The sequence below is a fragment of the Manis javanica genome, chromosome 1 (genome assembly GCF_040802235.1).
Source record: "Manis javanica isolate MJ-LG chromosome 1, MJ_LKY, whole genome shotgun sequence".
NCBI classification, from domain to species: domain Eukaryota; kingdom Metazoa; phylum Chordata; class Mammalia; order Pholidota; family Manidae; genus Manis; species Manis javanica.
Window position 1 is genome coordinate 184,656,136 of NC_133156.1, and position 22,884 is coordinate 184,679,019.

General features: G+C 39.3%; 1 protein-coding gene across 4 annotated transcripts in view; it reads right to left on the reverse strand.

Annotated features, from left to right (window-relative positions):
* Window positions 1-22,884, reverse strand: part of ANTXR1 (ANTXR cell adhesion molecule 1) — a 226,771-nt gene that overhangs the window by 139,934 nt on the left and 63,953 nt on the right. For all 4 annotated transcript variants that reach the window (XR_012120811.1, XM_037022145.2, XM_073212205.1 and 1 more), the window contains exon 9: window positions 7,278-7,338. Coding sequence is in view for 3 of the 4 variants with exons in the window: in XM_037022145.2 (XP_036878040.1) it covers window positions 7,278-7,338 (61 nt within the window). In the remaining variant the exon portion in view is untranslated. The remainder of the gene's footprint in view (window positions 1-7,277; window positions 7,339-22,884) is intronic.

A 22,884-nucleotide genomic window follows, 5' to 3' on the forward strand; every position in this document is an offset into this window, starting at 1 on the left:
CACAGCTCCCACAAGCAATGCCTAGGTATTATAGGGCTCTTGGGAGGAATTTCTACTTGAAAATGATCTTTGATCTAATCTTTTAAGATATATATTCTTTAAAATATCTTTAAAATATATGTTTATTATGATTCTTCTGTTATTTTCTTCTCAACTGTATTTTAAGCTTCCTGATGGTGGAGGTCATCATTTCTATTTCTTTAAAATTTTTGACTCTGCCTAATAGGGCTGAGTCAGTCTCAGTGTAAGCTCACTAAATGTACAAATAAATGACACACATCTTAGTATAGAAAAATAAAGGGGAAAGTGGTCATTTATTAAAGTCAAATTTACTCAGGTCAAATTCTGTTTATTTTCTGAGGCTTCATAAGGTTAATGAATAAAAAGATGCTCAACATCATTAGTCATTAGGGAAATGCAAATCAAAACCACAACTAGATACTACTCTGTACTCAGTAGTCTGTAATAAGAAAGATAGACAGGAACGGGTGTTGGTGAGGAAATCAGAATCCTCATAATATTGCTGGTAGGAATGTAAAATGATGCAGCTGCTTTGTAAAACAGTTTGGTAGTTTGCTTTGCTTTTCCATTTTTTTTGAAATGTGGAATGCATAGTTTTGAGATGACCTCAATAAAGATTGCCTATCATTCACTGTATCTGAAAATGAGATATCTGTATGTTCCCTGTTTGCTTTAGTCACTTAAGACTTTTATGCAAAATTATTATTATATTTCAACTTGTGATAGTTTGAATTTGCTCTGCTATTAGATGTTTAATGTGATATGCAACATCTAAAGCGTAATATAGAGACTAATAAGTATTAAGTGTTTTTTGATGCCTAAATTATTCTGGAACTTTGTTTTTTATTTTATAGCTGTTTGTTTATAACAGCCTTAGTGAGGTATAATTAACATGCAATTACTTGCATATAAAATACACAATATAGTAAATTTTCATATACGTATACAATCATGAACAATACCACAACCAAGATAGCGAGCACATCTTAGACACTGAGAAGTGACTGGTGGTTACATGGGGAGGGGGAAAATTCTCAATCATAATATAAGTTGGTCATGGGGATGGTAGTACAGCATGGAGAATATAGCCAGTGATTCTGTAACATCTTCCTATGTTGACAGATAGTAGCTGTACTAGTGGGGGTGAAGATTTAATAATTTGGGTAATTGGTGAACCGCTGGGTTGTATACTTGAAACCAATCTGGTTGTATATCAACGATACCTCAAAAAAAAAAGGTTATAAACCAGAAAAAATAAGATAGGGAGCACATCCATTACCCTCAAAAGTTTCCATGCACCCCTCTTTGTAACCCTCTTTCCTGCCCCTCCCCACTACCATGTAACCACTCTGCTGCTAGATTAATTTGCATTTTCTAGAATTTTATGTAAATGGAGTCACACAGTAAGTAACATTTTTGTCTGACTTCTTTTACTCAGTGTAATTATTTTAAGGTTCATCTGTAATTGTTTTGAGATTTATGCATAGTCTGTTCCTTGTTATTGCTGGTTATTATTCATTATATGCAAAACCATAATTTGTTTATCCATTCAGCTGTTGATACACATTTGAACTGTTCATAGTTTTTGGCTAGTAGAAATGGAACTGTTATAAAGCACCTGTCACAAGTTTTTGTCTGGACATAGATTTCTTTTTCTGTTGGGTAATTACCTAGGAGTAGAATGATCAGGTCATATGGTAGGTGTGTGTTTAATTTTTTAGGAAACCGTCAGAATTGTTTCTAAAGTGATTGTGCCATTTAAAATTTCTACCAGCAGTGTATGAGGGTGCCTCCTCCAAAAAAAACTATCTTTAAATGAAAAGGAAGGCCAAGCAGAGAATTAAACTATGCAGAAGAGGTGCTTAAGAGTCAGACATTAACTCTTTGAAAAACAATGAAAAGTGAAAGAAAAGAAACTACATTTAATGTGGTTTAGATGTGTCAGTTTTAAACATCCAATTTCCAAATGATAAACATGAAGCCTAAAACTCCCTTTTGTGCTAACTCACCTAGTTTTATTACAAACAGTGGGAAACAACACAGCACGAAAAATACAATTGCTTCTGAAACGACAATGTGAGGAGCTAATTATAACTTCCTCCATTTATGGAGTACAAAACCTTCCAGTGTAGAGCAGGTAGCAGGTTGCACACTTGATTCCAATTAGTTCCTTCCTGGAGTACTTGCTTATGGAGACCACTATGAGCTATTCAACGTTAAGGCCAACTGAGTGGGACCAGCAGAAAATTGTGCTTAGGCAAAGGGTACATTTCTCAGAGAGGAGCCAAACTAGGCAGGGTCAATTTAACAATGAGTCAACTCAAATTACACAGAGGCTAATCTGCAGAAATATTTAATTAGGAACTTTTAAAAAGAGTCTATATTGGAAAGAAAATAAAATTACTTAAATGCAAGTAATATCAAAGGTCCTATAAAGGTAATCCACCCAACAGGTAACTTCCTACATGTTTTAGAACAGTAGCTGTACATACAGTGACATAAGTGCCATGCTAAATAGCAACCATATGCTTGGTCTGGGTAGTTGGGTGACAATAGGGAAAGGTGGGGAGTATAGTGAACTGGAAAGAGTATATGCTTCTTTTAAAGGGAATTATTCAGTTTCTAATAATCGTATCTTGTATTAAATACAGGCCCGATTTGCACTAAATATTGCCAGATCTGATAATTCAAGGCAAGGTAAACATCCAAATTTTTAGGTGAAATCTGATTTTTAAACATTAGCAATAAATTTTTGTTTTGTTCTATTTTTTAATGCAGCATGGATTAAAAAAGAATATATGTGCAGACCAGATAGGGCTTGTAGGTGGCCAGTTTATAACCTCTGGCAGTGAAGGAGTTCTGGGAAGGCTCTACAATAGTTTCACTCACGACACTGAATGAAATTCTTTTTGATCGAGTAGATCAGATATTCTCTCCACCCTCTTCCCGTTAAGGCTTTCTGTTAAAATGTGAAATAGTTGTAAATATATTGGTTTCTTCAGTCATTAAGAAATAATCAGCCATTACTGCCTTAGCTGAAGTGGAAATAGTCTTTATAAACTTAAAGTTCTAAAAGACACCCAAAGGATGAAGATTTCTCTGGATAGCATAGGTTGCAGATGGCCATCCTACCACTGCTCACATAATTCTAGGGGTGGAGACTTCAGTCCATCCACTCCGTTGTTGGAAGGCTTTAGTTGTAAAAGTTGTATGTGTTAACCCAAAATCTGCTTCACTGAATTCCTCCCCAACTTTTCCCTGGTGGTGTCCTGAAGCTATAACTAATAAGCCTAATAATTCCTTTTTGCTTGGAAATTCTCCAAATATTTGAAGATACTCTTGTTTCACAATTCTTTGTCTAATCTCTGTGGTTCAGTCCTTCCTTGTTCCACAGTCATCTCATTAGTGCGCCCTCTGCTCTTTGAGCAGATCTCTGCTGTAGTGCTTGTGCATGGTTTTGTAATTTATCTGAACACATGACTATCTCCTAGAGTGGACTGTGAGTTTCATGGGGCATTGGGAGCAAGCTCTATGCATTTTTGTACTCATATCTTTTCATATTGCTTGGTACATAGGAGAAACTGAGAAATTATGGAAAGAAAGAAGGAAGGAAAGAAGATAAGAAAAAGGAAAGGAGAAAGCAAGCAAGGAAAAGAAAGAAACAACAAAAGAAAGGAAAGAGAGAGAGAGAGAAAGAAAGGGAGGGAAGAAGGAAGGAAGGGAGGGAGGGAGTGAGGAAGTCTACCACCTCTTCTACAGACAGGCCTCTATCAATGTGATTCCTAAAATGTGGGAGTTGGAACCATGGTCTGAACATGGAATAGAAGGATGTGGAGTTAGTTCTCTTGACCTAGATACAGGGTGGGTACTGATGCACCCTAAGGTCACATCAGCTTTTCTTTGGCCAGAGATATTCTTGTTGGCTGTGAAGATAGCTATGACTCTCCTTGTTTTGTTTTTCCCCTGTACCTTGTTATTTGCAGCCCCACTGATCTGTGTTGGATCAGTTTTGTTGTCTGCCCAGTGCACTGTCTCACTGCCTCCCTGAGAGCTCAGTTGCTGTCAGAACTATGGCCATTGCAGAGCTGTTGGTGAGAGCCAGCTGAGATCGCTGTCTTGGGGGAATGCAATTGTCATCATAGAGTACCGTGAATAGGACAGGCCTGGGGCGGTTCCACAGCAGAGGCTGCTTTGGAGTCAAGGAAGGGATGCAATTCATAGAGAGGACCGGGCTGAAAGGAAAGGTTTGATAGATGTGAATTTTACTTCCTTACGAATTTGTCTAGGGCTCAGTAGCATCCTTATACTTAAGAAATGTGACAGTTACTCCTTGCCTTTCTCCAACACATACTGAATTAACTAATCATTTTGCAGGTACTCCAAATTTTGCCAATAAGCACCTCCAATTTTCTTTCAGGAGAGAAACGTACAGGCATGTTTTTCTCATCAAATACGATGTTATGCATATTATGCTTCTCACACTGACCTTCAATCCTTATTAAAATAATGTTGACGATAAATAACATCACACTGTTCTGCATAGCAGGTTATGCTTTGCAAAGCACTTTCATGTAAATCCCTGGGTCCTCGAAGTAGCCTGATGAAAATCATTAGGTGGTCATGCTTAGGTCTACCTGACCAGTGTTCACAGCCATGGACAATGAAATGGGCTCTAGTGCTTCATGAAAGCCATGCTTACTCCAGAGGATCTTCAGCAACAGACCTTAAAGGAATTGATGGAAGAACTTTTGGTGTGAGGATGTCTTTTGGAAGTTTCATTTTTTTCTCAGTAAAGTTATTATCTAACCTTATGATTCTAATTCAAGATTGGTAAAAGCTTGCCTTTTTCAAAACTTAGGGCTAGCTTCCATTGTGTCTTGTATTCATTTTTTCTTTATAAAAAATAAAGGAAATAGAATTGGATAGTTTACTCCAAAACAGGAAACTATTGTTTGTCTGTAATATAGGCAATATTTCACATATGCCAGACATTTAAAAAATATCTAATGAAAGATTCCTTGGATTAAAAAAATCTTTTACTTCTTATTTATCTTTTTTCCATTTAATGAGAAACATATTAAAATCTATAATTTGCTAGGATCAGATCTTGTGGACCTTGATATTTCTGTGCTGTAGTCATTAAATTTATATATATGATGTTTTTATTGTCTCAAACACCTCAGTGGCATGTCAAGGAGATTTCGGTTTACTACTCTTTGATTCAATAATACTTAGGAAGATAATTTTATGTTGTCCAAGTGGTCGAGGTTTTGTTTTTATTTTGATCTTGTTCACTGTTGGCTATTAATTTCTAATTTGCTTTGTTTCAATCAGCTCAAAGGTTTGATAATAACTTTTTATGGTTAAGTGAAAGGAGTTAATAAGAATCAATTAGGCGAAATTCAGTGCATGTTGTTGAAGGAATGTACAAATCAACACGTTCAGGCAATATTTATTGGCCACCTATTAGATACCAGGTACACTGTTAGGCAGGGTAGGGTGGAGAGAAATAGATTCCTTCTCTGCTTGCAAGAACTCTACAGGGTAGGAGGGGAATTGATTATGCTATGAATTAACAGGAATTGTATTTATTGCCTTTCAGCTTTGAGATTCACTATAAGGTTGCAACACATCCAGTAGGACTGCTAAACTGCAAGTCAGGGTTGTCTTCATGAATGGGACTCTTTGCCCAACTAAGGAACTTCCCTGTTTTCTAATTGTTTTAAAATGAAAAATCTTCAAAACTGTAGAGAGGTATTTACCGTGAGGCTTATGAACCCAATTGAGGCTCCTCACTGCACAGATGCCTTACAAGGCCCTGGCACTGGGTCCATGTAGTCATATATACCTTTATCAAATTTGCAAAGGTAATTATTTCACAATTCTTTTTCTTCAACAGATTTTACTGGCTCTGTCTCTGTGGCAACCACATTTTTTCCTGCCATCTGTGTTACCAGGTAGCAATTTATTTAAAGGTCACTAGATAACCTTTGTTGATTGCTTTTCATTGGTAAATTAACATATATCTCTGAATAGTTAGTCACTGAGTATTGTTAACAACTTTGTATGTTTACACATATACTTAATGGCTTGCTGTTGGCACATATTCAGCGAATCCAACTCCTTGAAATAGTCACTGAGTATTGTTAACAACTTTGTATGTTTACACATATACTTAATGGCTTGCTGTTGGCACATATTCAGCGAATCCAACTCCTTGAAAGTCTTTCAGCTGTTCTAAGATGTAGCCAAGAAACTGGAATTAAATTCTCAGGGAATTACTGCATTTATACCAATAAAATATACTATAAGAAATTGAAATGCGCAGTGTTAGAAAAAGCCTGAAAGTTGTTCTTCAGTTCTAACACTGATGCATGATATATATTTTCTGTGATAAATTTATAACTGGCACTTGGCATTGTGGGAGACTAGAAAGGTAATTTTAACAGTGAATCCCTATGGGTGAAAGATTTAAGCTCCTGGAGCACAAGTGTTTATCCTTTTTTCTCCGGCACCTAGCACACTGCCTGGCATTCAATAACTGCTAAATGATATTTTTTAAATACATAAAAGGGGACTGATGGGAAACCTGCCAGGAATTACACAAAAAGAACCAGCATGGTTGAAATTTTTGGTGGTCCATTACCATACAAAATGATAGCAAGACCCCACTTTTGATCAGTTAGAGAAAATATTGCAACTCAAAAAAGGCTGATGCTTTGCATAAATAGTATTAATGACAAAATTATAATAGCCCCTTCTTGGGACAGCCAGAGCTCCCACCACCATTTTGTGAGGACTGGTAGATTGAGTAGTTGATTATGATCAATGTATTAATTATGGAGAGAGGCCAACACCAATGAAATAATTAAGTATATCAACATGGTTGGCCTATGATCGCTGTGATCATCATGTGTATCAGGGCTGCCATGAAGATGGAGGGTTAGGCTCCACTTCTGCCCAGAGCAGGGTGTTGGTGGTGCTGTGTGGGGGTCTCGGATTTCTGCAATACTCTCACAATTAGTGCCCAAGAAAAGAGAATATGGACAAACTTTCTCAAGCTTTTCAACAACTGGCATGTTACTTCTTTCATTTTTTTTTCTCCTGGAAGCAAATTTATTTAGCGATTTCTCCTCTTCTTTCCACCCTCTCTCTCCATGTCTCTGTCTCCCATTTTCACCAATAATGAGTAAACATGTAATTTGAACTCAAAATATCATTTGTATGAGAGGACTTAGCATGTAATTTCAATTTACCTCCTGCACATATGGTAGATGGTTCAGCTGCCAGAATTTCAATGCAGGATTTCTTTAAAATCTAGAAAGAGAGGAAAAAACAGTCAAAGCACAGCATTCTACTTAAAACACAGAAGTAGGGTTTTGGTTTTAGCTACTAAGAAAGTTAGGTTCAAGGATGTTATATTATAGTGGGTAGGTACTGGGCTACATCTTTATTAGTATAATTAATGTCAAACATTTAAACGAGCTGACATTGTGTTCGATGCTTTTGGGTGTCCCAAATGCCGTAAGAACTATTCATTCATCTTTTCTTTTGGCAAATATTTACTGAGTCTGTGATATGCCAGTCCTCGTTATGGAGAGATTAAACATCTAGTTGGGGAAATGAGACTTACACTTGAAAACAGAAATAACAATGGCCAGTCGTATGTGATAGGTGCCAGGGTGGAGGGGCAGACAATAAGAACTAAGGGGCTCATGGGGGGAAATCACTGAGGGCTATACATCGGGAAGAGGTTCTTGGAATGGGTAGGACTCAGGCAAGTGGAGAGGAGTGAGTTAGGGGAAGGTTGGGGTCCAGGCGGGGAACGACATGAGCAAAGGTGAGAAAGTAGAGATACATACCTCTTCAGCTGGCATAAAAGGAGCTTGAGAAGTAGAAATGAACTAGTAATAGTAGAAAAAGCTGGAGAGGTAGGATGGGGATGGCCAGCCCTGTTGAGGATCATTTTCAGATTACTCAGTGTCCTTTTTGTTGGACAAGTCTGGAAAGATGTTTCAGGAGAGGGCTCTGAAGGCTGCTTGTTGTGTCTCACTCTGCTGGAAGACCCTTTAGCCTTACGTAAATGGAAATGTACTTTCATTCCCAAATGAGACTCTTGTAGGCTTGAGTGGAGAGCCTGGGAGAACCCCGTAGCCACACAGGCATTAATAATTGAAGGCTGCTTCTGGCCAAAGCAGGGTATCTGACTGGCAGGGCTTACGCTTTCCCCTACCATTTATGATTCCTGCCTCTTGTTGAAGGTTAATTCTAAAATTTCAGTCAAGCATTTTGAACAAGTATAGGAAACTAAGTTAATACCAAGCACATAAAGTATCTTTATATGGGCCTTACTTAATTTGGAAGTTGAGGTGGTTCAGAGGGCTGAAGGAAATCATTTCTTTATTTATGAAAGGGGCATTTGTTAAAGGAATTAATAGTGAAATTATAAAATTTTAAGTCCATAAAAAAATAAAGCATCTTTTAGCATTGGTAAATACCCATTTATTTGCATTTATATTTTTATTTATATATGCTTTTTTGTTCCAGCATCTAAGTGATACATATATAAAATATAATCAAATAAAAGATATGACAAATTACGAAAGGGGAGAAAATGAATTTAAAGGAAAAATAAGGGGAAGATTAAGTAAGGAGTGAGAATGGTATAGAAAAAATATACTGTGAAGAGCATATTTCCTTGCTAGGAGTGGCTCATGGATTTAGTTCTAAAACCTTTTAGTAGCAAATGAGGAGGACAGATAATATTTACGAGATTTTTCAATCTGTAGAATAAGAACAAATCAGTTTCTTAGAAGAGATAATATTTACCCATTCCAGAGAGAAATCTGGGTGTCCTCATAGGGAAGCATTGTGAAAGGAAATGAAGAACATGCTTCAGAAAATCTGATGTACACACGATAAAACACTGAAATGTATCCACTGAAACAAGTTCCTTCATAACTGTGTATTTTAGGTAAGTATATGCCAGAAAATCATAAGCAGGATTTCTCTTTCTGACAATTCTAAAATTCAGATTTCCAGCTATTTTCCTGACATTCCTTTCTACTCTTGTACAATTTAAAGGTATTTTCATACTTTGATTCTTCTGTTTTCAGCTGCTAAATGATTCTGCAGCAGGAAGCAGTTTGTTTCCTTTTGTCAGCATTTTCCTCATTTCCTTGGCCTCTGGCTTCCCCAGCCACCTCCGCCTACCTCAAACACAGGTGTGGCCTCAGTTCTCTGATAGTCGCAAGCCTAGCAGATGTCAGGTGGGTATGCCTGCCCCAAACTCCCCATGTCCTGGGTCCACCTGTTAAGAGTCAGTGGTCCTCACACACCCGTCTCTGGGGACCTGGTATCACCACTGAGCTCTTGAGTTCTCTACATGGTTGTTCTGACTTGGGATCAGAGATCCCAAGGATATACCCTGGGCATCTGTTTCCCTGCTGTCTTCTCCATCTTCCCCTTTCCAATGGCTGATCCAATCCTTTAGGTCTTTTATGTATTGCAGCAACATCGTAAGACTGGGGTTTGCCAGGATCCTGGTGTATGATGACTCATAGCCCAGATGACAACAGTCCTGCTTGAATTGTGATGACTGGCCACCCTCTTCCTCCCCAGTTTGCTGCTGTTGGGCTCTTCCTGCCTGAAGGGCCACCTCAGCCAGAGGTTGCCATGACTGAGGGAGGTAGCCACCCCCTTCAACATGTCCTCAGATACTATCTCCAAACAGGCCACATGAGAAGAAACAGAATTAATCCATAGGGAGAAATTTAATTAAATAGTAGAACTAGAACAACACGAAGCTATTCTTTGATGTTTCAAATAAAATTCCTCAGGCATTTGGCATCCCTTAATAAATCATTTTATCATCCATAACTAAAGAGTTCAAAACAGTCCAAGAAAAAAATTGAGCTATTGAATCTATTCTGTCCCCATTCCTCAAACTCCATCAAAACACATACATGGAATTTTCACCCATGTAAGTTCTTGACTTTGAACCAACATTTTCAAACCAACATTAACACTTAAGCAGGGATGGGTAAAGGAAGCACCTGTGAATCTTTGACCACAAACACACACTAGCAGATTTTGTCACAATAAACACACGCTGTATTATTCTCTCAAAGTGTCTGCAATTAGCTGATAAATCTAAGGAGTGTATGAAGGGCCAAAAAATGTCAGCCAAGTGCTGTGATTCAATCCAGTAAAAACACTGCTTTCCTAATCTTAACTTAAAACATCTGGAAGGGATGTATTGCAGCCAATGGAGTAATATTTATCAGTGAGGGGGTTGGGCAGGATTTGTCTGAGACTGTGGCTTCTATTAGTTTGAAATGTCTGGTTTCAAAAGGTAGGAAGTCACCATGGCACTGGGTGGATTTGGGGGGTTCCCTTGGTTATTAGCAGCCCAGACTGTGTGGTAATCAATCTGAACTGTGGCAGACAGCGGATCAGCTTAGGAGACTGGATCGGGGTGAGGAGGCAGAGGGCCTGTCCCCCACCTGGGCAGTGGTAGCCACAGGAGAGGTGTAGACACAGCCTGGGAAACCGCTGAAGGGATGTCACTAGATGGAGTGGAAGAGACTCACACAGGGCCAGGGTGATGTCAGAGGTCAGAGAATTCATGACCAGCCACTGAGACTGGGTGAGGGCCACATCCCTTCAATATAATCCAGTGTGAGGAGCTGGGTTTTGGCCCTGGTCCTCTACTTATCTGCCTTATGGTCCTTGACAAATCCTGTAACGTTTCCAAACCCCAATTTTGGGGAAGAGTTTAATACACTGAGTAATAGCTTAGAATTTTTAAATTGCTTGGGTCAACTCGTTCATGAGCAGTGTGACCTTGGGCAACTCCATAATCTCTCTGAGTCTCTGTTTCCTTGTCTGTGAAAGTGTGATAAGAACAGTACCTACTGCAGAAGGTTGTGGGGTTGTAAGGATTAAATGAGAATATATAGGCACAGGCCATAGCACAGTGCCTGGCAGCCCTCAACTAATGGGAGCTGTTATTCTTAAGAACCTGGGCTCCGGAGATAGGTCAGTTACTCTTGGACTCCGGATTTATGTTCAAATCCAAGCCCTGGTCATGTGGACTTGGACAAGTTATTAAACCTCTGTTTAAAGAATCTCATTCTTTTTCTGTAAAATGGGAATAAGAAAAGCACTGACCTCAAAAGGCTTATATGCTGGTAAAATGAATAAGAGAAATGAATAGAGAGTATTTAGTTTGTAAAATCAATTGGACTTAGATGGTAAAATTCATATTGGATTGGAGAGTAAGGAAAAGAGTCAAAGCAAGGAAAACTGACGAGGTTTTGGCCTTACAGACAGAACCAGACAGGTGTTAATCGGTCAACAGATAGTGTGACTTAACAACCTTGGGCCACCAGCCAACAAGTGCCGTTATGAAAGTAAGGCACCCAGAAATGTGCTTGGAACAGCCTTAGTGTAAAGCACTTATGAGAATGTCTACATATATTTGCTCTTCAAACAACGATAGCTGTTACTATTACAGCCAACCTTTAACCAACCTGGGTTTGAACTGCACACGTCCACATATATGTGGATTTTTTTCAATAAATATATTGGAACATTTTTGGAGATGTGCAACAATTCAAAAAAATATTTTTTTCCTCTTCTTCCTTTATTGTAAGAATACAGCATATAATACACATAAATACAAAATACGTGTTAATTGTTTATGTTATCAGTAAGGTTTTGGTCAAGAGTTGGCTATTTGTAGTTAAGTTTCTGGGGAGTTAAAACTTACACACAGATTTTCGACTGTGCAGGGGATCGGGGCCTCTAAATCCTGTGTTGTTCAAGGGACAACCATCCTTCTGTCATGACCACTGCTACCTTTGGGCAAAGACAGTTACTCATGCTTCTATGCCATCACCCACCACTGGCCTTGTGCTTAATCGTATTTGCTGAAAAACACTGAAAGAAGGTTAATACTTTCCTACTATCTTTTGGACAGATTTCAAAAAGAAGATATATGGGAAAGCATATTTGAAATCCATAAAGAAGGACATGAGCTATTTAATAAACTTAGAACAAAATCTATTGCGGACCAGTCCAGGCTGTATATAAGAGTTTATTTTTTTGGATTCTAAAATCTAAGGTCCTTTTACATAAAGTTCTCAGTTTAGGCAGAAATTCCTCAAGACTTCTTAAAGAACTGTGAATATCTCCATGGAGTTATCAGGAATCTGCCCTTACCAGAGGCACACTTAAGTTTCTTTTTCTAGTTGCTTGCCTTCTTCCCCAGTAAACAACCAGTTATATTTACTTGGCTATTTCCTGCTAGAGAATTTTTTTTGTGTTAATAAAAGACCAGCCTCTTATCTATTCACAGTATAGGGGCTTTTTGCTTCCACACCTCTTTCAGAAAGTCTTTCACAGCGTGTTCCTTGCTGTCTTACTTGATGTGAAGGGCACATTCTGGTTTTAAGCTGTCTGGAGCTTGAAGGAGTCTAGCCCTCGGGTTAACTATCTATTGACCGATTACATCTGACTAGTTCTGTAAGACAAAAACCTAGCAGTTTTCCTTAACCTCACTCTCTCTATCACCTTCCAAATCTAATATGGGTTTTGCTACCTACATCCTGGTGATTTTGCTAATGGAATATTTCTGTATCCATCCACATTTTAGTGTGAATTACTATCCTTCAGAGAACTTATCATGGTTTATAATTATGTATTTGATTATTTGGTCAGTGTTTATTTTCCTCCTTAGACTCTACAAGGGCAAGGATTAGATTTATTTTACCCATTACTATATCTACAATGCCTTACTTGGCACATAGTAGGCACTGAATAAATATTTATCAAATGGCATATGAATAATCATGAATAAATGGCACACTTTCTGCATGGCTTAATAAACTGGCATTATATTATGTATTGGTCTTTTTCCTCTATAATCTTAGGGTCTTTGTATAACAAAGCCATATTCTGCATCTTGTAACACCTTCCTCTTATTAAGCACTACCACCTTTGGGGACCACCCTCCCAAAAGGCCTTTTTCAACACCTTCATTTTAAAAAAGAGTTTATCTTTTTAAACAATAATGCTACAAGTTTATCATGTCTCCATGTCTAAGATCTAGACTGGCCTGCTTTGTAAAAGGCCTTGACTCCTTTACTTGGGAAAAACATAGATGTCTGGGTTTGGTAGGTAGAACACCAGACTTCGACAGAAGGCCACATACACCATTACATCTGGTGGCAGAATATACATTGGCTAAGTCTGGGGACTACTGCTTTTAGAAAATGCCAGGCAGCTTGGGGCACACAACTGGCTCATCCATACCTTCAGGACTGGCAATGTTGCCCCCATGAATTTTGAAACTGTTTGATCTCTAAAAAAAAAAAAGATAGTCACTTCTCCTAACTAAATTCCACTCTACACTTTAAACCAATAGGCACATGTGTTGTTAACTACAAACATTATCCTAGATCCATATCAGTTCTATTTAATATAAAAATTAAACAAAAACAAACATTTAAAGTAATTTAACTTAAAATTCAAAATACATATTACTTATAATAAAAATCTGTTTATACATATCTTTCTGGGATTCATACATGATCTTATGTGTACTCGTACATTATACCAAATAAATAACATGCAAGAAACACATTTTTAAGAGATTCCTCAATTTTAGGCAATTAAGTTTGTTCTCAAAACTGCAAAAGTTTTTGTTGGTGGGGGGCACCTGCTCTTTAAATAAATGCTGCTCTGCTCTTGGTTACTGTCACACTCAATGAGTGTATGATATGGAGGAGCATTGGACAAACGTGCTGAAACCGAGGAAATTAATTTTGTTCCACGAAACCACTTCCCTCTCCTGTTTTCAAAAGGAAAGCTCAGATAGCCGTGAACTCCAAATGTCATTCATTTGGTAAGAGGAGCTTGTTGATCTGAGCATTGGCGAAGTCAGTGACCCTCCTTGGGAGCTGAACTCTGCTAAAATCCAGTGTTTCACTGGATTTTGTTCTAAATTCTGCTATTCCTTTTACAATGGGTCTTAACAGATTCTGAGATCTAGGAGGAGGACGTGGAGGACTGGGGGTGATGGGGATTAAGTGAACATGCCCCTCTGCAATCTTCATAGCCTCTTCAAGCTAAGGGAATTTTTATTTCATCTGCAATTTTTAATAAGCCCAATAGAATTAATAGAAATAATGGTTAAAATGGCCTGAATGTGTGCAAATCGGAGTCTAATTAGTGACTGTTGAGACACAGGATTTTAAAAAAGATTTTCTGCTCACTACATAAACTACAGCTGATTCTATTGATGTTTTGTATGCTGGCCTGCTGATGTGAATGGAGCCCCGAATGCCAGCATTTATAGATACAACATTGGAAGACAGGGTGGGGAACGGCAGAGAGGATTTTACGTGAGACAAAACCACAAAACTGCCCAGTTGTCATACAGTGTAGGTCACGAATGCCGTGCAGTCCTCTGGATTGCTTTATGATGAATACGTATGCAAGGCACAGCAGTGCACACCACGGGAGAGATGACGGAGCAGCAGGAACGGTGACTACACAATTTAGCACGTGACCAGGAGGAGTGTCATGTCTAAGATCCACAGCATGAACAAGATCCAAGTGCCAAACAGATGGTTTCAACAGTTAGTACCACTGGGCTGCAAGGCAGAGAGAGGCTCCGTGGAGAAGAGAGGACTCAGCAGTCTTGAGGTCAAGACAGGATTCAGATTCAGGTGGGGTAAAGGAGGAGAAGCGGGTTTTCTCTAATCACAAATAAGACTGCCTTAGGAGAAGGGTTGCTGCTGCTGAACTGGCCTTTCCTGCTCCTTTGCTAGCTGTGGAAAGAGGATTTGTCAGAAGTCAGGCACTTTCCAGGACTGTGGGAATGTGACATGGATTTTGAATGGAAGGAAACCCTTAGCAGTTCCGACTGGGGCCTTGGGAGAGCAGGTGGGAGAGAAGGCCTGGAAGGCCAGCTTTGTCTTCTGTCATGCCTTTGGGAGGGTCTGGGCCAGACTAGGAGGTGCATTTCTTCTACATCCAAAGAGTGGGAGAGAGAAATCAGCATGCAGTCTGGTTTTTTGTAAATAAAATGATTTTATATACACCATGGAGTAGATTTATTCTTCAGTTTGGCTGATCTTAACAGCCTCCTTGATAACAAGGATGTTCATGCCAAAACTTGTGAGAAATCCTTGCAAATATAGTTGTGTTTGCTCAGTACTTGTTTTTTGTTGATCCAACATGCGGAAAGCCTTATGTGCTGATTCACCCTCACATTAATAGGAAGCGCAACGCAGGCTTAAATATTTATTCTAGGGAAATGCTCCTGGAAGGGGTCGGTCTGGTGCCAGTAACTGGATTCTCCTTCTCATAGACAGTGCTCAGGCAACTGCACACAGAGTGGGCACAGCTGGGAGGACTTGGCATCGTGGTAACCAGACCAAGTGTTGAGATCCAAAGCTGCAGCCCCACTCCAGTGTTATCTGAGCCCAGCTTTCATGCAGGGTCCCATTTCACTGCCTGCAGCACTTTGGAAAAGACAAATAAAGACCCTGGAGACTCGCCGGACCTTTGCTTCACATTTTCGCTTGAGGGCTGGCGCTACATTTACCAGTTGTGGTCAGTGGAAATTCCCCAAAGAAGCCACAAGAGACAGCAAAGGAATAGTTGCTTCTTTTACAGTTGTCCTGGCTTTAAGGGCTACAATCTTCCAACCATCCAAATTTTATCTCAGACTTTCATCAACCAGATTCTGCAAAAGCAAGAATTCCGTCCTCAGAGGTACAGTCCTGAGCACACGTGGAAGGGAAGACGAGCCTTTCAGCCGGTGTCAAGCTGCCAGCTTCTCATTGTGATGGAACTTCACCCATCAAGCAGAAGTAGAGATTTTCAGAGATGACTCCACCTCATGGTAAAAGGAAAAGAGTTCCCCACCAACCCACGGGTCAGACCCCCTGGGTTCCGGTTTTGCGTCTGCTGTACCTATGTGAACTGCATGAAGCCACCACATTTTTTTGTCCTCAGTGTCTCCTCTGAAGTGGAACTGCTTCCTGGCCTCCCCGTATTATTCAGGAGAGTGCTGTGGTCATTCACATCCTGGGTGTTAGGACAGACCTGGGTCTATTCTGGATCACTGCTCACTGCTGTGTGGCCTTGGAAAATTAGTTAACCTCTCTGTCCTTAAGAGTGTCTACTTCCATTGAAGGGGCAACAATATCTACATTTAAATGGTGGTCATGAGAATTTGGTGAGATGACTATGTAAAATGCTTTGCAGGGTGTCTAGCACCTAAGAACTCATGAAATGATGGCTTTTACTATTTTTACCTGCCTAAGGAAATAAAGGGAGGAGAAAGCATAGTCTCTGGAATCATGGGACTATGTTCCAGCCCCTCCATCCCCTTACAACTGTCTGCACTGGGGAAAATGATCTGAGGTTTTGTTTCTTCATCTGTAAAACGGGAATAAGAATATTTCCTTTACGGGGCTGTTATGGTTTTTAAATGGACTGTGCTAAATGGGATAAAGGAACAATGCTTGGCTCCAAAATAAGTTACCTAAGGCTGTTGATTTCTTCCTGCCTTTTCCCTACATCCCAACCATGAGACCTAAAATGGAAAGCAAGGGAGAGCACCATGCAAAATAACCCATCATACAAATTTGACACATAAGTACTTCTTCCTTAAGGTAGAGTGCGTTGAGGACCAGTGGAAACACCAAATCACAGGAATCAGACAGGAAGCAGCAAGTCCAGGGACTGGATGAGGCCATGCCCTGGGTCAGCTTCTAGTAATCCAGGGGTGACTTCCCATTTCCTCAGACCTTCATGGCCTGGGGCTGTGGAAAGAGCAGGATCTCTGTGGCCAGACCTGGGTTCAAACTCCCCACTCTACCATGATGAGCAGGTAGGGCTGGGGCAGTTCATCCAGCCTTCCCATGCCTCAGTTTCCTCATCTGTACGATCGGGTAAGTCCTTTTTCAGAGCGTGGCTGTGGAAGAGCCTAAGCAGAGATGCTGATGGAGAGAGATGCTCGGATAAATCACGGTGATTTTCCTTCTTCATGGGCCTCATTACTATTCATCCTGAGTATTTCTTTACTGGCCATGTATAGGGGAAATGGAAAAAGTGCCACAGCTCTAGATGCCCTGAGAGTCTTGATTTCAAGCATGATTATTCTACTGTCAGACTTTGCATCTGGCTATAGCTTTCCCCTGACCTTAGGGTAAAGTACCACGGCCTTGAAGGCTTGTTTGCTTGTTTTTTCACTTCACCACCTGCCATTCTCCACCTTAAGCACCCCTGTTCATTCCTCTGCTGTGCACCATCTCAGGGCCGTGCTCTGCCCGGATGTTCTATCCTATCCAATGATGCTCTTCCTATGAGTGGCTGCATTTCACCCTTCCAGTCACCTCCTCAAAGGAGCCTGCATTCTCTGTTAATACCTTTACTCTTAATCTCAGTAGTATGTTACTTCTTTTATTCCATTTATCATAACTTCAATATAAAAGTTTATTTATTTACTTTTTATGTGTCCCTCGACCAGACTGTAAGCTCCACCTGGCCAGGGTCTCTATCTCCTTACTTGTAACGGAATGACCAGAGTCTACCATTAAAGTTTTTCAATGAGTACTGGATGAATGAATAAACATTAGCCCTTGCATCTTGATTTGGGACTTAAAAATAAGGTCATTCAGGGCTGAGAGCTTATTGAGAGCTGCTCTGTACTCCTATTCTGCATAATTAAGCCCAGTCCTATTTTATTATGAGGAAAAAACCAGCCACAAAACAACATCCATGGGAACAAGCTGAAATAGATGCTTCAGATGGGGGAAAAACAAGAGCCTTCTTTTCGGTATCCAGAAGGAGAAATGAATTGACTTCTGAAAAAGTTATCCAACTTTTAAGCCATAATTATTTCTGTCTGACTTGAGAAAGAGGAGCCCTGCTATACTTGTCCCTGATTCTCTGTCCAAGCAAATGAATTAACAGCTGCCATGAGCAGGGGGTTCAAGTGGTGGAAGGATTGAAACCACTGCACAACTCCCAGATAAAATCTCCTAAGGATGTTATCATTCAGCTAAAAGGTTGGAGACCAAAGTCTCAAATGATTTTTCCCCCTTTTTGGGAGACTGTTTTGTTAAAATTTCTTAAGCATCTTTTCAGTTATTTCCACTTGGGGGTGGGAAGAGCTTTATAGGCATCTGGCTCATGTTGGGCTTGGGTGAACTGCTGAAGATGAAATATTCAAGGACTGATTTATGCAGATAAGAAGCATCTACTTATTCGGGTAGGAACCAGCTCTTGAGTGATGTAGGCATATGGCTCATGGGAATCCTTGGGCAGATAAGAGTTGTTTCTGTTCAGATCCAGCCATCTGAAGGCCAGACTCTGTATTCAACTCTTGGTTGGGCTTCTGCCTCTGGGACACCCCATTTCCCCTCCTATATACACAGATTTACCATCAGATTCTCTTCTTAAATATCACTTGTTAGATGTTCAAACTGTTTTAGTGATTACATCCACTAAGTTGAAGTTAAGACCCCTTCAAGGTTCTTGTGAATCTGGTTCCAACCCAAGGCCAAGGGTTATTTCTCATTACTCCTGACTCCTTTCCTGGAACTCTCCCACCAGACAGATAGGTGTTATTATTATCCTGGGAATGTGCTTTGCTCTTTTACAGCCTGAGGGCTGAGGTTGTGCCGTCTCTTCTCTAGTGCCCCCCATCACCCTTCCTTGGTTTTTCAGGGATTCAGGTCTTCCATCCTACTCATGAAGGCTCTGGTCCAGAATAATCCACCTCTGAGCTTCCAAAGGATTCATGATCAGCCCCCAATTCTCCTGTTAATCACATTTTGCACCATTTGGGCATTGTTTCAAATGTTGTTGCAGTTTTTCTTTTATTAAGGTATCATTGACATAAAATCTTATGCTCAGGTTTCACATGAGCAACATTGTGGTTACTACATTCTCCCCTATTATCAAGTCACCACCACATACCCCATTACAGTCATTGTCCATCAGCGTGGTAAGATGCTATAGAGTCACTACTTGTCTTATCTGTGATAAACTTCCTTCCCCATGCCCCACTATATTATGTGAGCTAATCATAATACCCCATGATCCCCTTATCCCTCCCTTCCCACCCACCCTTTCCAACCCCTTTCCCTTTGGTAACCACTAGTACATTCTCGGATTCTGTGAGTCTGCTGCTGTTTTGTTCCTTCAGTTTTTGCTTTGTTGTTATACTCCACAGATGAGTGAAATCATTCATTCCTTGTCTTTCTCTGCCTCGCTTATTTCACTGAGCATAATACCCCCAACTCCACCCATGTTGTTGCAAATGGTAGGATTTGTTTTCTTCTTATGGCTGAATAATATTCCATTGTGTATATGTACAACTTCTTTAGCAATTCCTCTACTGATGAACACTTAGGTTGCTTCCATTTCTTGGCTATTGTAAATAGTGCTGTGATAAACATAGGGGTGCATATGTCTTTTTGAATCTGTGATCCTGAATTCTTAGGGTAAATTCCTAGGAGTGGAATTCCTGGGTCAAATGGCATTTCTATTTTTAGTTTTTTGAGGAACCTCCATATTGCTTTCCACAATGGTTGATCTAATTTACATTCCCACCAGCAATGTAGGAGGGTTCCCTTTTCTCTGCATCCTTGCCAGCATTTGTTGTGGCTTGTCTTTTGGATGTTGGCCATCCTAACCAGTGTGAGGTGATACCTCATTGTGATTTTAATTTGCATTTCTCTGATGATTAGCAATGTGGAGCATCTTTCATGTGTGGCTATCTGAATTTCTTCTTTGGAGAAGTGTCTGTTCAGATCCTCTGCCCATTTTTTAATTGGATTATTTGCTTTTTGGGTATTGAGGTGTGTGAGCTCTTTATATATTTTGGATATCAACCCCTTATCAGATATGTCATTTATGAATATATTCTCCCATACTGTAGGATGCCTTTTTGTTCTACTGATGGTGTCCTTTGCTGTACAGAAGCTTTTTAGTTTGATATAGTCCCACTTGTTCATTTTTGCTTTTGTTTCCCTTGCCCAAAAAGATATGTTCATGAAAAAGTTGCTCATGTTTATATTCAAGAGACTTTTGCCTGTTTTCTTCTAAGGGTTTTATGGTTTCATGACTTACATTCAGGTCTTTTATCCATTTTGAGTTTACTTTTGTGTAGGGAGTTAGACAGTAATCCAGTTCCGTTATCATGCATGTAGCTGTCCAGTTTTGCCAACATCAGGTGTTGAAGAGGCTGTCATTTCCCCATTGCATGTCCATGGCTCCTTTATCATATATAAATTGGCCATATATGTGTGGGTTTGTATCTGGGCTTTCTGTTCTATTCCTATGATCTATGGCTCTGTTCTTGTGCCAGTACCAAATTGTCTTAATTATTACTGTGGCTTTGTAGTAGAGCTTGAAGTTGGGGAGTGTAATCCCCCCACTTTATTCTTCCTTCTAAGGATTTTTTTTTGGCTATTTGGGGTCTTTTGTGGTTCCATATGAATTTTGGAACTATTTTTTCTAGTTCGTTGAAGAATGCTGTAGGTATTTTGATAGGAATTGCACTGAATCTGTAGATTGTTTTAGGCAAGATGGCCATTTTGACAATATTAATTCTTCCTACCCAAGAGCATGGGATGTATTTCCATTTATTAGTGTCCTCTTAAATTTCTCTCAAGAGTGTCTTGTCGTTTTCAGGGTATGGGTCTTTCACCTCCTTGGTTAGGTTTATTCCTAGGTATTTTATTCTTTTTGATATAACTGTGAATGGAATTGTTTTCCTGATTTCTCTTTCTGCTAGTTCTTCATTAGTATATAGGAATACAACATATTTCTGTGTATTAATTTTGTAATCTGCAATGTTGCTGAATTCAGATATTAGTTCTAGTATGTTTGGAGTGGAGTCTTTAGGGTTTTTTATGTATAATATCATGTCATCTGTAAATAGTGACAATTTGACTCCTTCCTTACCTATCTGGATGCCTTTTATTTTTTTGTGTTGTCTGATTGCCATGGCAAGGACCTCACTTAGTATGTTGAATAGAAGTGGGGAGAGTGGGCATCCTTGTCTTGTTCCCAATCACAGAGGAAAAGCTTTCAGCTTCTCACTGCTAAGTATGATGCTGACTGTGGGTTTGTCATATATGGCCTTTATTATGTTGAAATACTTGCCCTCTATACCCATTTTGTTGAAAGTTTTTATCATGAATGGGTGTTGCATTTTTTCAAATGCTTTTTCAATATCTATGGGAATATCATGTGATTTTTTGTGCTTCTTTTTATTGATGTAGTAGATAATGTTGATGGATTTTTGAATGTTGTACCATCCTTGAATTCCTGGAATGAATCCCACTTGATCATGATGTATGATCTTTTTGATGTATTTTTGAATTGGGTTTGCTAATATTTTGTTGAGTATTTTTGCATCTGTGTTCATCAGGGATATTAGTCTGTAATTTTCTTCTTTTTTTGGTGTCTTTGCCTGGTTTTGGTATTAGAGTTATGCTGGCCTCATAGATGAGTTTGGAAGTATTCCCTACTCTTCTACTTTTTGGAAGACTTTAAGGAGGATGGGTATTAGGTCTTCTCTAAGTGTCTGATAAAATTCAGCAGTGAAGCCATCTGGTCCAGGTATTTTGTTCTTGGTAATTTTTTGATAACTGATTCAATTTCATTGCTGGTAATTGGTCTGTTCAATTTTATGGTTCTTCCTTGGTCAGTCTTGGAAGGTTGTGTTTTTCTAGAAAATTGTCCATTTTTTCTAGGTTATCCAATTTGTTAGCATATAATTTTTCATAGTATTCTCTTACAATTCTTTGTATTTCTGAGGTGTCTGTAGTGATTTTTCCTTTCTCATTTCTGATTCTGTTTATGTGTGTAGACTCTCTTTTTTTCTTGATAAGTCTGACTAGAGTTTTATCTGTTTTGTTTATTTTCACAAAGAACCAGCTCTTGGCTTTATTAATTCTTTCTATTGTTTTATTCTTCTCAATTTTACTTATTTCTTCTCTGATCTTTATTATGTCCCTCCGTCTACTGATTTTGGGCCTCATTTGTTCTTCTTTTTCCAGTTTCATTAATTGTGAATTTAGACTCTTCATTTGAAAAGTGAGTCTCTTGTAGGCAGCATATAGATGGGTCTTGTTTTTTATCCATTCTGTAACTCTGTGTCTTTTGATTGGTACATTCAGTCCATTTGCATTTAGGGTGATTATTGATAGGCATGTACTTATTGCCATTGCAGGCTTTGGATTTGTGCCTACCAAAGGTTCAAGTGCAGCTTCTTTACTATCTAACAGTCTAACTTAACTTGCTTCTTATCCTATTGTAAACACAATCTGAAGATTCTTTTTTCTCTCCCTTCTTTTTCTTTCTCCTCCACTCTTTATATGTATGGTGTCATATTCTGTACTCTTTGTGTATCCTTTGACTGACTTTGTGGGTAGCTGATTAAATTTTGTATCTGCTTAGTAAATAATTGGTCTACTTTCCTTGCTGTGATTTTATTTTCTCTGGTGACAGCTATTTAGCCTTAGGGGCACTTCCATCTAGAACAGTCCGTTTAAAATACCTGTAGAGATGGTTTATGGGAGGTAAATTCCCTCAACTTTTGCTTATCTGGAAATTGTTTAATCCCTCCTTCAAATTTAAATGATAATCTTGCTAGGTAGAGTATTTTTGGTTTAAGGCCCTTCTGTTTCATTGCATTGAATATATCATGCCACTCCCTTCTGGCCTGTAAGGTTTCTGCTGAGAAGTCTGATGATAGCTTGATGGGTTTTCCTTTGTAGGTGACTTTTTTTCTCTCTTTGGCTGCTTTCAATACTCTGCCCTTGTCCT